General features: G+C 38.6%; 1 protein-coding gene across 1 annotated transcript in view; it reads left to right on the top strand.

The window, feature by feature from the left end:
• FRRS1 (ferric chelate reductase 1) overlaps positions 1-11,894 on the top strand; it is a 45,021-nt gene extending 33,127 nt beyond the window's left edge. Inside the window, exons 9-16 of the mRNA XM_042997979.1 lie at positions 1,741-1,854; positions 3,408-3,520; positions 5,121-5,207; positions 8,016-8,113; positions 8,593-8,651; positions 9,458-9,601; positions 10,959-11,020; positions 11,102-11,894. Coding sequence (XP_042853913.1) covers positions 1,741-1,854; positions 3,408-3,520; positions 5,121-5,207; positions 8,016-8,113; positions 8,593-8,651; positions 9,458-9,601; positions 10,959-11,020; positions 11,102-11,194 — 770 coding nt within the window. The 3' untranslated portion in view covers positions 11,195-11,894. The remainder of the gene's footprint in view (positions 1-1,740; positions 1,855-3,407; positions 3,521-5,120; positions 5,208-8,015; positions 8,114-8,592; positions 8,652-9,457; positions 9,602-10,958; positions 11,021-11,101) is intronic.
• Positions 11,895-14,476: the final 2,582 nt, after the last annotated feature.

The raw sequence follows: 14,476 nt of genomic DNA, 5'->3' as shown, positions 1-14,476 counted from the left end.
AGATACTTACCTGTATCCTGTATAATTATTTCTTTTCTGGAAATTATTGAGATGTGGTCTGTGGTATTTCATTGGGATAAGGATTCCTATGTGTCTGTTGTATCAGATTTCTTAGTTATTTCTATTTGTTTTGACACCTGCATTGTATCCTAAAAATAATATGTTCTGTGATTTATTCTCTTAATGAGGGACATCTAGCTTGCCTAATTTTTTTTTTTTTTTGCCAGCATTGAAAAAAAAAACCCTTTTGTGAACATTTTTGTACATTATATCTTTGGTTAAAAGGGAATAATATTTCTGTAGAATAGATTCCCAGATTCACATACATACATAGTCACATACCAAACTAATTGGAATAATTCTATGCATTCACAGATTTAATCTTATACATAATAAATAATAACATATCCTTAATTTGTTTACATCACTGTTATTTGGGGGTTTGGTCTATTAGTCAAACCCTGTCTGAATTGACCATATGCCAAATAATACAGCATCAAATACTTTTGTTTGTCTTCTATCCACTTCCTTTGTCCAGGTCCAATTTCTGTTAGTTTAGTCTAGGACTGCAGATTTTAAAAATATGTAGTATCTTTCAAGAATTATATTTGACATTTTCAGTGATTTTTAACCATAGTATCAGTGATCGTTTTGACTTCACAGCGTTTGGTCTCTTGCATACCCCCAGCTCTTTTACCATGATCTCCATCCTCCTCCTCCTCCTCCTCCTCCTCCTCCTCCTCCCCCTCCTCCTCCTTCTTCTTCTTCTTCTTCTTCTTCTTCTTCTTCTTCTTCTTCTTCTTCTTCTTCTTCTTCTTCTTCTTCTTCTAATGTTTATTTATTTATTTTGAGAGACAGAGAGCATGATCAGGGGAGAGGCAGAGAGAAAGGGAGACAGAATCCCAAGCGGGCTCTGTGCTAAGCAGCATAGAGCCTGACATGGAGCTCAATTTTATAAACTGTGAGATCATGACCTGAGTCCAAATCGACTTAACCAGCTGAGCCACTCAGACACTCTATAACTTCTCCATTCTTAGTCCTCATTTTGATTCATCTCTCTTTTTTGTTTTTTAATTTTTTTTTAACATTTATTCATTCTTGAGAGTGAGACAGAGCATGAGCAGGGGAGGGGCAGAGAGAGAGGGAGACACAGAATCTGAAGCAGGCTCCAGTTCTGAGCTGTCAGCACAGGGCCCAACGTGGGGCTCGAACTCACGGACTGCGAGATCATGACCTGAGCTGAAGTCGGACGCTTAACCGACTGAGCCACCCAGGCACCCCTATGATTCATCTCTCTTTAAAAAATTTTTTTAACGTTTATTTATTTTTGAGAGACAGAGCACGAGTGGGGAAGGAGCAGAGAGAGAGAGGGAGACACAGAATGCAAAGCAGGCTCCAGGCTCTGAGCGGTCAGCATGGAGCCTGAGGCAGGGCTCGAACGTGTGAACCACAAGATGATGACCTGAGCTGAAGTCCTGAAGTCGGACGCTTAACTGACTGAGCCACTCAGGCACCCCTTGATTCATGTCTTCATTGGCTAAATTATCTCTTTAGCTTTTTTCAAGAGGATTGTATATACTTGAATATACATTTATGTGGCTTTTGCATATGAATGGCATCTCTGACAATATTTATTTTTTATTACCTTAAGAAGTTTTGTTTCTATGCCATGCCACTGTCTTTCTATTCCTCCTCTCCTAAGGAAGTAATTCTTCTTCATTTTCTTTTTAAAAATTTTAGGTCGAATATATAAGCATTCTCAGCAACCTTTGATTACATATGAGAAACATAATGTGACAGACTATCCAAAGAATGTGGGAGGCTCCCGTTCTTTATTTCTTCTGAAGGCTCATGGTAAGTTACCTGTATAGCATTATTATGTTTTGTGGAATAAATTTACCTGATGGCTCAGTGCTGGCTGGATTAGGAATGGTACTGAGCTTTATTTATTTATTTATTTATTTTTAAATGTTTATTTATATTTGAGAGAGAGCATGAATGGGGGAGGGTCAGAGAGGGGGGTAAACAGAGGATCCGAAGTGGGCTCTGCACTGACAACAGGGAGCCTTATGCGGAGCTGGAACCCATGAACCATGAGATCATGACCTGAGCTGAAGTCAGATGCTCAACCCACTGAGCCACCCAAGTGCCCCAGTAGTGGGCATAATTTAGCAAAATGTTTATAAGTCTTCTATGTTCAAATATTAACATTTGCAGGTAGCAGCGTCTATCTTAATGTTTGCAAATTTTTATTAAAAGTAGAGAGTAGGGATCATTCAGTGGTTTTAACCCTGGCTGCACTGTAAAATCACTAATGGAGCTTTTAAGACATCTATAATTTTTCAAGAGTGCCCTAGTTGTTTCTAACTGTAGCCAGAGTTAAGTATCACTGGGTTAATCAGTTTAATTTTTGTGAGACCTTAATTATGACATTTATTAAAATAAAGGCTTATAATAGAAGAGTGCTTTGTGATTTTGATTATTTAACAGTAGTTTAGTCTCAAAGATACAGTTTTGTTGAACTGATCAGTGTACAAAGTATTTGAGGGTATACAAATTACTCAGCGCTATACATAAATATTGTATACTTAAAATGATGAAATTAACTATGTTGGAAGAGCAGTTGTCTAAAAACAAGGCTCTGGTTCTACAGATAAAAGTTTATTCCATTCGAAAAGTAGCCTGTTTTATTTTCGAAAAGATGGGATTTAAAAGTAGGGGAATAGTATAGTGTATACTATACTATTCTTCAATACTAGTATTGGGTGGGGGGATGTTTCCTTATTTGGTATATTTCCTTTATATTCTTCAGTTATTCCTTCCAGTAGAGTTTCAATAAATGTCATCATAGTTAAGCTTGAAAATAACTTCATTATTGATAATTTGCTTCTAGTAGTAGCTCCAGTTTGACAGTAATGGGATTCACATGTAACATGCCTATTTGTTTTTCATGGTTTATTGGAATGAGAAGTGAGAAGGTGCTGAGATACCTGCAGAAGGGCTGTCTTAGTGTAATGGTTAAGAGCACAGTTGCTGAAGCCAGAGTGGGTTTGAATCCCGACTTTGTAACCTTAGGTGTTACTTACTTAACTTCACTATTCTTTAGTTTCCCCAACCGGTAAAGGCGGAATACTAATTGTGACTACTTCATGGGATTGTTGTAAACATCAGTTAGATTAATACACGTAAAGCTCTTAGTGCCTGGCACGCAGTAGGAGCTACGGAAGTTTCGCTATTAGGAGTGGTGGTGGTGGTGGTAAAACTATGATATATAGGGAGTTGTTGGGTTATGCTTACATTCATTGAATGTATTTTGTTCGCTGTTTTCTATGTTCCGAGCACTTGGCTTGGTCATGTAAGAAACAGCTTGGTTTGTGATGTCAGCCATTCTATTTTTTCACCCACAGGTGCTTTAATGTTTGTGGCATGGATGACTACTGTTAGCATAGGTGTGCTCATGGCTCGGTTCTTCAAATTTGTTTGGGCAAAGCCTGTTTTTGGTCAAGCAGCTTGGTTTCAGGTAGGTGGGAGAAAAAGCTTAATGCAATTTCCATATTCTTTAAACATTGCAACATGAAAACTTATGTAGTATGTTTCTTTTTCTTTCTTTCTTTTTTTTTTTTTTGGTGGTTTACAGTTGTAGTTTTGGAATCCTAATAATTTCTTCATTTTGCCCTTTGATTTCCTAACCAACTGAAAATAGACATAAGATACTTGATGGAGGTCAAAATAGAGACAGCTTTATGAGGTTCAGAGTGGATTAGAGAATGTCTCGGGGCCATGTGCATTCATTCCTTTGTAACATACACTTTGGGACACAAAAGATCCTGACTTACATGTCTGTTTGGCCAAGGGGAGAGCCTGGAAGAACGTTCACTTCCTGCACTGAGTATAGATGAGTCAAGGAGGATAGGAGAGCAGAAGAAAGAAATAGTGGGGGTTAATGCATTTCTAAGCAGGGATCTGTCCTGTTTGTTGCCAGTGAGTGGTTAGACTGTTCCTAGCTCATTAATCAAGATCATCTATCTCCTCTGTGTGTAGGAAGAGGAGCCAGAAGTGTTCCTTTTCATGCTGCACCTTTGCATGGGATGAGGAAGCAGTCTCCTAGTAGAAAGACAAGAGTCAGTAAGCACTCCTCAAAACAAAGGAAAACAAACTGTATCTTTCATGTGTCATGGAGTGTAGATAGTTGCACGTATAGTGGAATATTAGTAATTATGTGTTGAGCTAGAATGTACACATCTGCTTTTGAAGAAAATACTGCTTATTGAAACAGTTTTAACTTTATAAGGGGTATTCTTGAAACTTTATATTCATATAAATTTGTAGCGTTTAAAACTTACCTCATCTAACCTCATTTCTCACTATTGGCTGGCAGAGTCAATCTGTTTTATTTGTCCTTACTACTGCTGTGTGCTTTGCTGCTGTCTGTCTCTGCCTTTGGCATCTCTGTCTTTCTCTGTCCCTGTTTCTCTCTCATCTGTTTGTGTGGATATTCCCAACTGGAAAGTTCTTTGTGTCTTTGCTTTACCAATTCAAATTCTCCACTGCTTTTAAAACTATGATGTGTATATATATGGTGTGATATGTAGAGTGATTATATGTCCTTTCCCTGGGATAGTTTTGGTTTGCACCATTTATCCTGGCATACTCAACTGTTACTCCACTCTCAATATTCTCAGGATTTAGACAATGAATTGACATTTCATATATGTTTCTCTGATCTACTCAGTTGTTTCCTAAGCTCCTTGGGAGACAGCTCTGTTTCCTTGCTGTCTCATTGTATCTGGTAGAGCACTGTGCTTGGTGGTGGTACTTAATAAAGGAAGGAAATGAAGGACTTGGCAAGTAAGTGTGCTCTGTGTGTGAAATATCCATTCCTGCTGCTCGTGCTGGTGAAGTCTTCGCAAATGCTTTGGAACGATGGGCATGGCAGCTTAGAATTTTCTTTAAAGTTCATTTAGTAAAATATTTTAAAACTCACTGCAAACTGTGATTAGATGTCAGTCAAATGCATGCCTTCAGGGAATCTCGCCCCATGATTTTTTCCCCACACTTATGCCAACTACTTTCACTTACATGGTTGACTGTCTTCTCATGGTGTCATTTCACCCTTGCAGGTACATCGGACGCTCATGCTCACTACTACTGCCCTCACCTGCATTGCTTTTGTTCTGCCTTTTATTTACAGAAGAGGCTGGAGTTGGGTAAGTATCTCTTCAGCGGGATTTTTTTTTTATATAAATTCATTTTGATGACTGAGGAGATTGCTGTTTTATACTCACATGGATGGGTAAAAAGATATTTCTGCATACATCTCTCTTCTTTCCTTTTTTAATCATCTGGTGACTATTCCAGATGGCTGGGGGTCAGGGACAGAGCGAGGATGTTGTTGTGGATAACTGGGTAATGAAATATATTTTTAGGCTACATCAAATGTTATATGTACTCTACATAGCTTGGGTGAATTTTCTCACTGTGGAGTGGTGAAAATTCAAAGTGTGATACCTAAGGAATGTGAACACTATAAGTGGTTTTCTCTAACTCACACTATGATTACCACTAAGCTAACACGAGAGCCAGGATATTTACTAGTATGTTCACTGGTGTATCTTAAGCACCCAGAGCAGATTCTAGTACATAGTAGGTCCTCAGTAATTATTGAATGAAGGGGTAAGGCTTACTGAAAACAAGCGATGTACCCAAGGTCAGAACCTGTGCTCTTTTGTAAAACTTTTCCAGTTTTACAGCCAGTCAGAATTCAATATCAAAATTCAATACAGTAAAACCTTGGATTGTGAGTAACTCATTCTGTGAGTGTTCTGTAATGTAAGACAAGTAGACATTTCTAATAAATTTTAACTTGACAAATGTGCGATGTCTTGTAATACAAGTAGCACCTGATGCTGAATGTCACATGATCACCACTGAGCCAATGATTCTTTTTTTTTTTATTGCTCTTTTTTTTTTTTTTGAAATTTATTGTCAAATTGGTTTCCATACAACACCCAGTGCTCATCCCAAAAGGTGCCCTCCTCAATACCCATCACCCACCCTCCCCTCCCTCCCACCCCCCATCAACCCTCAGTTTGTTCTCAGTTTTTAAGAGTCTCTTATGCTTTGGCTCTCTCCCACTCTAACCTCTTTTTTTTTTTTTTTTCTCCTTCCCCTCCCCCATGGGTTTCTGTTAAGTTTCTCAGGATCCACATAAGAGTGAAAACATATGGTATCTGTCTTTCTCTGTATGTGAGCCAATGATTCTTGAAATTCGCTTTGATATACAAGTGCTTTGGATTACAAGCCTGTTTCTGGAACAAATTATGTTCTCAAACCAAGGTTTTACTGTATTTCACTTTGGGCTGTTGCCGTAAGGGCAAGAATGATGAATCTTGGGTCACTAAGAAAGCTCCCTCCTGCTTTTTAGGTAGTTTCTAGATTGGCCGACCTATTTTTTAAAGGAAATTATGAAGATTTGCTGATATGAACTTTATTTTATGCAGGTATTTGGGTCAAGGGTTAATACTTATATAAACTCTGTAGTTTGCACTCTTTGCAGTTTATGATTAGGATAGTATAAAGGGAATAGTATAGTAGCAACATCACAGACTTTCTGAGAATTGAGAGTTAAATAGCTGAAAGTACTTAGGCTAGTTTCCTGTGCATTCTAAGCAAATACAAGAATTTTGCGGCAGTTGTTACTGTTGTTTTATGAGATAGAGGCACTCTCCTTCTCCATGGTCCTGGTTATCATTTTATCTGTGTATAACTGAGTCCATGGCTTGAAAGTGTTTTTCTAATGTTCTTTTGTCAGCTTATTGTTCCTGTTTACCAAAGCTTCCTATCATGGCTTGGAAACCACTATATCCTTCTTCTAGATCACAGATTTTAGAGTCTACCCAAGCACGGCAGTCAGTGACAACAGACTGTAATATTCCCCCATCTAAACATGTCACAGGTTAGAGCATCTCCTTAGTCCCTCTCTTAAGTTTTTAAGTGGAAAAATTGTGCTAAGTGCCAAATGTGCTAAAACTGTCTGCTCTTTTGAGCAGATATACAGCCTCTCTAAGAGAGGGGTGGAGCCGAAACTGTTGAGATACTTTGTTGATGGTCTTTTCTCAGGTTAGACCTTCATTCCGAACAGAGGAGATAAGATTTTAATGCAGTGGCTATATAGGCTATTCATTTAATCAACATTCATTGAGTGACTAAGGTTCTATTAAGCACTTGAGTTATAAGGAATCATATGTAGAACCTTCATCTCAGGAAAACACAGAGGTCTGAACAAATAATTACCATACATTGGGATGATTGCTCCTGACATGAGGATACTAACTAGTCCTGGGTGGGGTGTACTGGTTTGGTGTTGGTGATCACCTAACATCCTAATGGGGGAGAGGCAGCACTCCGCATGGCTGCCACCACCACCATTTACACACTGTGTGGCGTTGGACACATCGCTTGATATCTCTTAAGTTTCGGTTCCTCATTTTAGAAATGGGATATTCATCATATGACTTCACTCATATGAGGACCTTAAGATGTAAAACAGATGAACATAAGGGAAGGGAAGCAAAAATAATATAAAAACAGGGAGGGGGACAAAACAGAAGAGACTCATAAATATGGAGAACAAACTGAGGGTTACTGGAGGGGGTGTGGGAGGGGGGGATGGGCTAAATGGGTAAGGGGCACTAAGGAATCTACTCCTGAAATCATTGCACTATACGCTAATGAACTTGGATGTAAATTAAAAAAATAAATTAAATAAAAAAATTTAAAAAAATAAAGGTGGGATATTGATAACTGTCAAGCATTGTAGTGAGCATTAGTAATAATGTCTATCAAGTATGTGCTTGGTATAAAGTAGGCACTCAGTGAATGGTACCTATTATTAATAATAAATGTTTAAAGCTACAGAAAAACACTAAGAGTACATCTGTGTGTATTATTTTTAACATGAGGATTTAAACTGATGGGCGAGATCGAGATTATTGAAATGATGTAACTTTGTTCAGTATGCAGGTTATCACCCGTACCTTGGCTGTATAGTGATGGTTTTAGCAGTTCTTCAGCCTCTTCTGGCAGCCTTCAGGCCACCTTTATATGACCCCAGGTATTTATAGCTTTTTAAAATTTTTTTTAAATGTTTATTTATTTAGTTAGAGAGAGAGAGAGAGCGAGCATGCACATGCACATGGGAGAGGAGCAGAAAGAGAGGGAGAGAGAGAATCCCAAGCAGGCTCCATGCTGTCAGCATAGAGCCTGATGCAGGGCTCGATCTCATGAACCACGGGTGAGATCATGACCTGAGCTGAAATCAAGAGTTAGACACTTAACAGACTGAGCCACTCAGGCACCCTGAGTACTTATCACTTTTATATATAAATGGCCTTAACATTATTTGGCAAACTAACTCCTTTTTAAGTGAAATCCTTTGCACTTTATGAAATTCAGTGATAAATTATATTTACTTTAAAAGGTTTTAAAGCGTATTTCAGATATCTAATTCTCAGGTGCATGCTTTTTATTCTCTTGGGAATTAATTGTAGTTCTGTCTCTTTTGAGAATACTGATTGGTTCTTTATTTGGTAGAAGGCAAATGTTTAACTGGACGCACTGGAGTATGGGAACAGCTGCTAGAATAATAGCAGGTAAGTAATTGTGATGCCACTTATTCATATATAATTGCTGGTTGTTTATATTGCAAGTTGTAATTTGGATTAAATGATTTTTAGATGTATTGGTAATTCGAGTAATTGGTTGTTGAGGGGAAATCAACCTTAAACATTGAAATCCAGAAAGTAATTTCTAGAGGTAACTATTTAAGTTGTTATTTCAGTTTTAAGTTTAAGGTTTTTAAAATTGCTTTAAAACTTTCCTTCTAAGACTTTTTTTTTAGCATTTGCTTTTGCCAGCAGAATAAGCAAGCTATGCTAATGGCCAAATGCTCAAGTTGAGGGTCATTTGTGAGTTGGGCTGAGGTGGGCTGTCTGCAGATCTTTTCCATGGGGATGGTACCTTCCAGGGAAGGTGATTGTCAAAAGTCAAGCACAGTTATCCAGTATATTTTTATGTGCTGTATAATAAATTCCTAAACTGACATCTCCTACTCTCACATTTCTGTAGTCTTTGGGGGTTCTTCACGGAGGGAGGAGTATAGTTAGCAATGATTTCCATACTTTTCTCCCTTCCAACATTGCAGACTTAAAGCTTTTTGGAAAGTTTGAGTGTCTCTTTTTAAACAATTGGTGGATCATGATAATAATTTCCCATCTGACCGTTTCTAGTCTTACAATAAAAAAAAGATTACATTAACTCTTTGGTCTTAAATATTAATCTAATTCATCTCATAAACTCTTACTGTGTTTTAGTTGATATAGTTCACACACGTACACACATAATTATCTCTCTTGGTGGTGACTACATTTGAATATATATATTTTTCTTCTAAATGTAGTGGCAGCAATGTTCCTGGGAATGGATTTACCAGGACTGAACCTTCCTGGCCCATGGAAAACCTATGCAATGACTGGATTTGTAGCCTGGCATGTTGGGACTGAAATTGTCCTGGAGATACATGCTTACCGACTTTCTCGAAAAGGTAGCCTGCTCAAAAAGCCATGTTACGTAGAATCACTTCTATACAAACTCTTGGAATGTAATTAGTTTCTAGATACTAGTGGTTGACGCTTACATGATAGCTCACTGAAAATGTCTGTGGTGATTGGTCAGTGTTAGAACTCGTGGAAATATTCTGTCTTTGTGTTTTATACTCATTAGTATTAGAATTTGTGAGTAAAAAGGGGAACGATTTTCGGTTTTAGGGAAGAAGTCTTTGTTCAGTAAGTACTTTTTATTTTGATGCTGGTCTGAAGGCAGTACACACTGAAGTTCCTGAATGCGTGGAGCTGAAGGAACCCAGAAACGGAGGAAGAAGAGCTGCCCAAAGTCAACAGAGGGCAAAGCTGCAGACAGATTTTACCTATTTGATAAATGTGCTGTGTGCTATCACTTAGGTTTTCATATACATAATTTATAGCTGCCTAACTAGGCAGGCTAGATAGGAAGAACTTACTTTGCCCAAGCTTTCTGGTGGCAAGGTCCATTTTGGTTTTAGTGCCAAAGATATCTGTAGCCATTAGGAATCAAGATACCTATAGCCATTAGGAGTGGACAAATTAGTAGAGAGTGGGTGGTGACATTCTTTAAAAATTTTTTTTATTGTTTTTTTATTTTTTGAGAGAGAGAAAGCAAGCTGGGGAGGGGCAGAGAGAGAGAGAGAGAGAGAGAGAGAGAGAGAGAATCTGAAGCAGACTCCAGGCTCTGAGCTGTCAGCACAGAGCCTGACGTGGGCTCAGACTCTCAAACTGTGAGATCATGACCTGAGCCAAAGTCAGAGGCTTAACCGACTGAGCCACTCAGGCACCCCGAGAGTGGGTGACATTTTAAACTAGCTTGGTTTCTGGGCTGTGTCCTTTGTATCTTATTTAGTTTCCAACCCCCTAAATGGTAAGTAAAGGTGGCCTTCTAAAAACAAAACCTCTTTGTTGTGAATCTAGGAGCTTTTCAGAGCCGAGTAGTAAAAATCTGTCCTGCCATTTTTGGTCCTTGATAGGGTCACATAGATGGGGTTTTTGATGACCACTGAATTATGGTGTGCTGTTTAAAATACATATATACTTAAAATGTGGTTTGTTAAGACACTGATATGGCGTTTATTGACCGGAAGAGGCATGTTTTAAGTCCCTTGACAAATGTGTGCTGTAGCCAGCCTGTCCCAATTTGTGAGAGCCTTATATATTCAGGAAGTTTGTAACGTTTAAGTAGCTTGAAATGGGAGAATATATACCCTGGAAATCAGCAAATGCTACACATCACTTTTTTTTTTTGAGAGTTAGTTTATTGGCATACTCACTGGCCTCATAAACTTATGTTTATTTATTTATTGTTCTTGACAGTTGAAATATTGGATGATGCCAGAATTCAGATCCTTCAGTCATTTACTGTAGCTGAAGCAGAAGTAAGTACTCCTTTTCTTACTTATTGACACAAACCTTAATGATAGTCGTTTCTTTCTTTCATATCTCAATTTTTCTTTCAGGGACATGCTTTTAAAAAGGTGGCGTTAGCAGTTTATATCTGTGGGAATGTGACTTTTCTCATCATATTCTTATCTGCAATCAATCATCTATGAGCAAGCAAAGACCTTGGCTTTGCAGACCAGATGATAATTATCATTAAGCCAAAGAAACTTGAAGCCTGTACCGACTGCCTGGAACGTATTCATGAATTCTAATTTGGAAGACCAGGCCATGTCTGTAGAGGAATTCCGAAGTATGGTCCTTAGGGATCAACTTTCAGCAGGGTCCTATGGATTCGAAAAAGGATATCAAGCCTTTGTGTGTGATTCTGAGTGTTACCAAGGAAGGTTGTACTTGAGGAGAAGTGATTATCAAATATTTTCTATGATGAGATTTTTAGAATGTTAGCATTTAAGAAAATAACTGTTTGGAAAGGCAGAAATGATGTCATTCGGATGAAATGGGGATTCTATTAAGGTACATGTATTTTGGGCTATAGGGGTGCTGTGGTACTTTAAAGAAACCATCTATACTTGTTTATCAGGATGGTTTTTCTTAGGACTTTTTGTGAAACTATGTTTTCCAGTTCAGTGTTTTGGACATGTCCTTTTTTCTGTGTGTTCTGTTACTTCTCTGGTAAAGGTGGAGGTGGGGCTAACATTGTATTCACATTTAATTATATTGTGAATATTATAATTTCTTTCTTAGTGATGAAATGCAAGTATGCATCTTCTGCTTAAGACTGTATTTATATGGGCGCCTGGGTGGCTCATTTGGTTAAGCCTCCGACTCTTGATTTCAGCTCAGGTCATGATCTCATGGTTCGTAAGTTTGAGCCCCACACTGGGCTCTGTGCTAACAGCGCAGAGCCTGCTTGGGATTCTCTCTCTCTCCTTTTCTCTCTGCCTCTCCTCTGTGCTGCTTGTGCTCTCTCTCTCAAAATAAATAAACATTTAGTAAAAAATACTGTATTTATATATTCAGTTACAGGGCTGAAATGATATTTTATATGTGAATTGTTTTGAGTGTAAGATTCAAGTCCTAGCTTTTGGAGATTGTAGACTTGCATTTCAAAATTAATAAAATTTACCCTTGTAAATATATTTAAGAGCTACTCTCTTTCTCTGTGGTAATAAATAATATGGGTGGATCTTTTTTGTTAGAAGTTCCTGATGCTGTAATGAATTAGAACGTCAGTGTTGTTTTCCTTCCTACTCTAATAATCTCTTTTTTTAGTGGCTGGGTTTCCTATTTGCTACGAGGACTTCTAACCAGTGGGTGGCACCATAATACCAAAGTACTGCTTTGTTTCTGTTTCATTGTGCTGTCACTCATTTCTAGTACTTGGATAATACCATGGAGTGGCATTTCCCTTAATTCCGCCAACTCTTAATTTGTATTTGAAAAGTTTCTGCCTTTTTTTTTTTTTGGTGGGGTAAGGGGTTTGGGGTTGTGAGTTAGAAACTGAGATTAGGGACTGTTATTATTTTTCCTGGTTACTTCTGTTTGTTTTCTAATCATGATTATTTGTAACAATTGCTTGATAGTTCCCTTTACATTCATCTGACTCTGTAACAAATGAATATAACTATTTTAATCAGAGGAAATAAACAAAACTGGACATTGCAAAAAGAAGCTTAGGAAGGCATATTTTATCTTTTAGGCATTCTTTCTGATTATGTTATAGTTTCTGCTTGGTCTGAGGACCTAATTTGTATTTGGCGTTAATAATAGCCTTAGCTGTGTATCCTATTGTATCCTACATCTTTTATGGGGTAAAATGATATGGAAGTTTTATTTTTGTTCCTTATATAAGTGTTTATCATAAATAGCTTAGGGTTGAGATGTGAATCTTCTGTGTTCATGGTCTGTGCCAGGCTACTTACAGTTTCAATTTTTTTCTTAAATAGTTTCATTAATTTTTTTTAGTATAGAAAAGTGTATACTAAAATATTTTCTTCCAGTTTTCAATTATAAGGGGCTTAAAGGTTAATAAATTTTAATACAAGTTTGTATATGACAAAGAAAAATTCTTTTAAGGGGAAAATGAACCTGTTGTGTTTGGTTTTCAAGTATGTGGACTTACTGAATTTCCATCACTGAGGTTAAGATATTTTAACTTTTTCTTTTTAACTGGTTCATCTTTTGGCACTATTTTGATATATCATCAACATACAGAATTCTCCAAAAAGTCTTTAATCTTGATAGATGCCATTTTATTAATACCAAATTATGATTTTTCTGTTTATGAATTGTTAATATCCACAGATTGAAAAATGCCTATTCTTCACTCCTGTCATCATTTCTTCTTGTTTTTGTAATAAACAGTTTTTTTTAACTTCCTTTGCTAGGAGTGATTGTAGAACTAAATGCCTTTAGATCTTCATCAGTGTTGCCGCTGAAGTTATGATCAAAATCAAAACTTTTAAGGGTGTCTGAGTGGCCCAGTTGTTAAGAGCTTAAGTGTTGAACTCTTGATTTCGGCATAGGTCATGAACTCTCACAGTCTTGAGATCGAAGGGCTCCTGCTGGGTGTGGAGCCTGCTTAAGATTCTCTTGCGCACCTGGGAGGCTCAGTTGGTTAAGCGTCAGACTTCTTGTCTCAAGTCATGATCCCCCGGTCTGTCAGTTTAAGCCCTGCATTGGGTGAGCTTGTGCCCCACTTCCAGTGAGCACGAGCCCTGCTTCCAGTGAGAGCACAAGCACACTTCGGTTGAGCAGGAGCCCTGCTGTGGCTGAGCATGAGCCCCACCGCTTTGGTTGAGCGGGAGCCCTGCTGCGGGTGAGCTCGAGTCCTGCTTCCAGTGAGAGCACGAGCCCGCTTCGGTTGAGCGGAAGCCCTGCTGCGGGTGAGCACGAGCCCTGCTTCCAGTGAGCACGAGCCCGCTTCTGTTGAGCGGGAGCCCTGCTGCGGGTGAGCACGAGCCCCGCTTCCGGTGAGCACGAGTCCTGCTTTGGTTGAGCTGGAGCCCTGCTTCTGGTGAGCCCTGCTTCTTTTTCCCTTCCCTTCCCCTTCCCCTTCCCCTTCCCCTTCCCCTTCCCCTTCCCCTCCCCCTCCCCTCCCCCTCCCCCTCCCCCTCCCCCTCCCCTCTCCCTTTCCTCCCCTCCCCTCCCCTTTGCCGCTTGCCCACTTGTACCCTCTCCCCCCAAAAATGTTTTTTCTCTCTCTCCCTCTGCCCCTCCCCTGCACATGCACCCACTCTCTCAGGAAAAAAAAAAAATTATAAGTTACCTTCCTAAATATGGTTTCCATTATAAGATGAAAATAAGTAATGTTTTTTGGAAAAGATGAAACAAATTCTAGAAAATTGTGGTTGGTTAACGTTCACAACTGAGGCTGTTTTTTGCTTTTATTATTTTTTGCTCTGTGGAAGCCAATCTTAAAGGCAAAGGTA

The sequence above is a fragment of the Panthera tigris genome, chromosome C1 (genome assembly GCF_018350195.1).
Source record: "Panthera tigris isolate Pti1 chromosome C1, P.tigris_Pti1_mat1.1, whole genome shotgun sequence".
Lineage (NCBI taxonomy): Eukaryota > Metazoa > Chordata > Mammalia > Carnivora > Felidae > Panthera > Panthera tigris.
The sequence above is the reverse complement of the archived record's forward strand: the minus strand, read 5'-3'. Positions and strand labels throughout refer to the sequence as shown.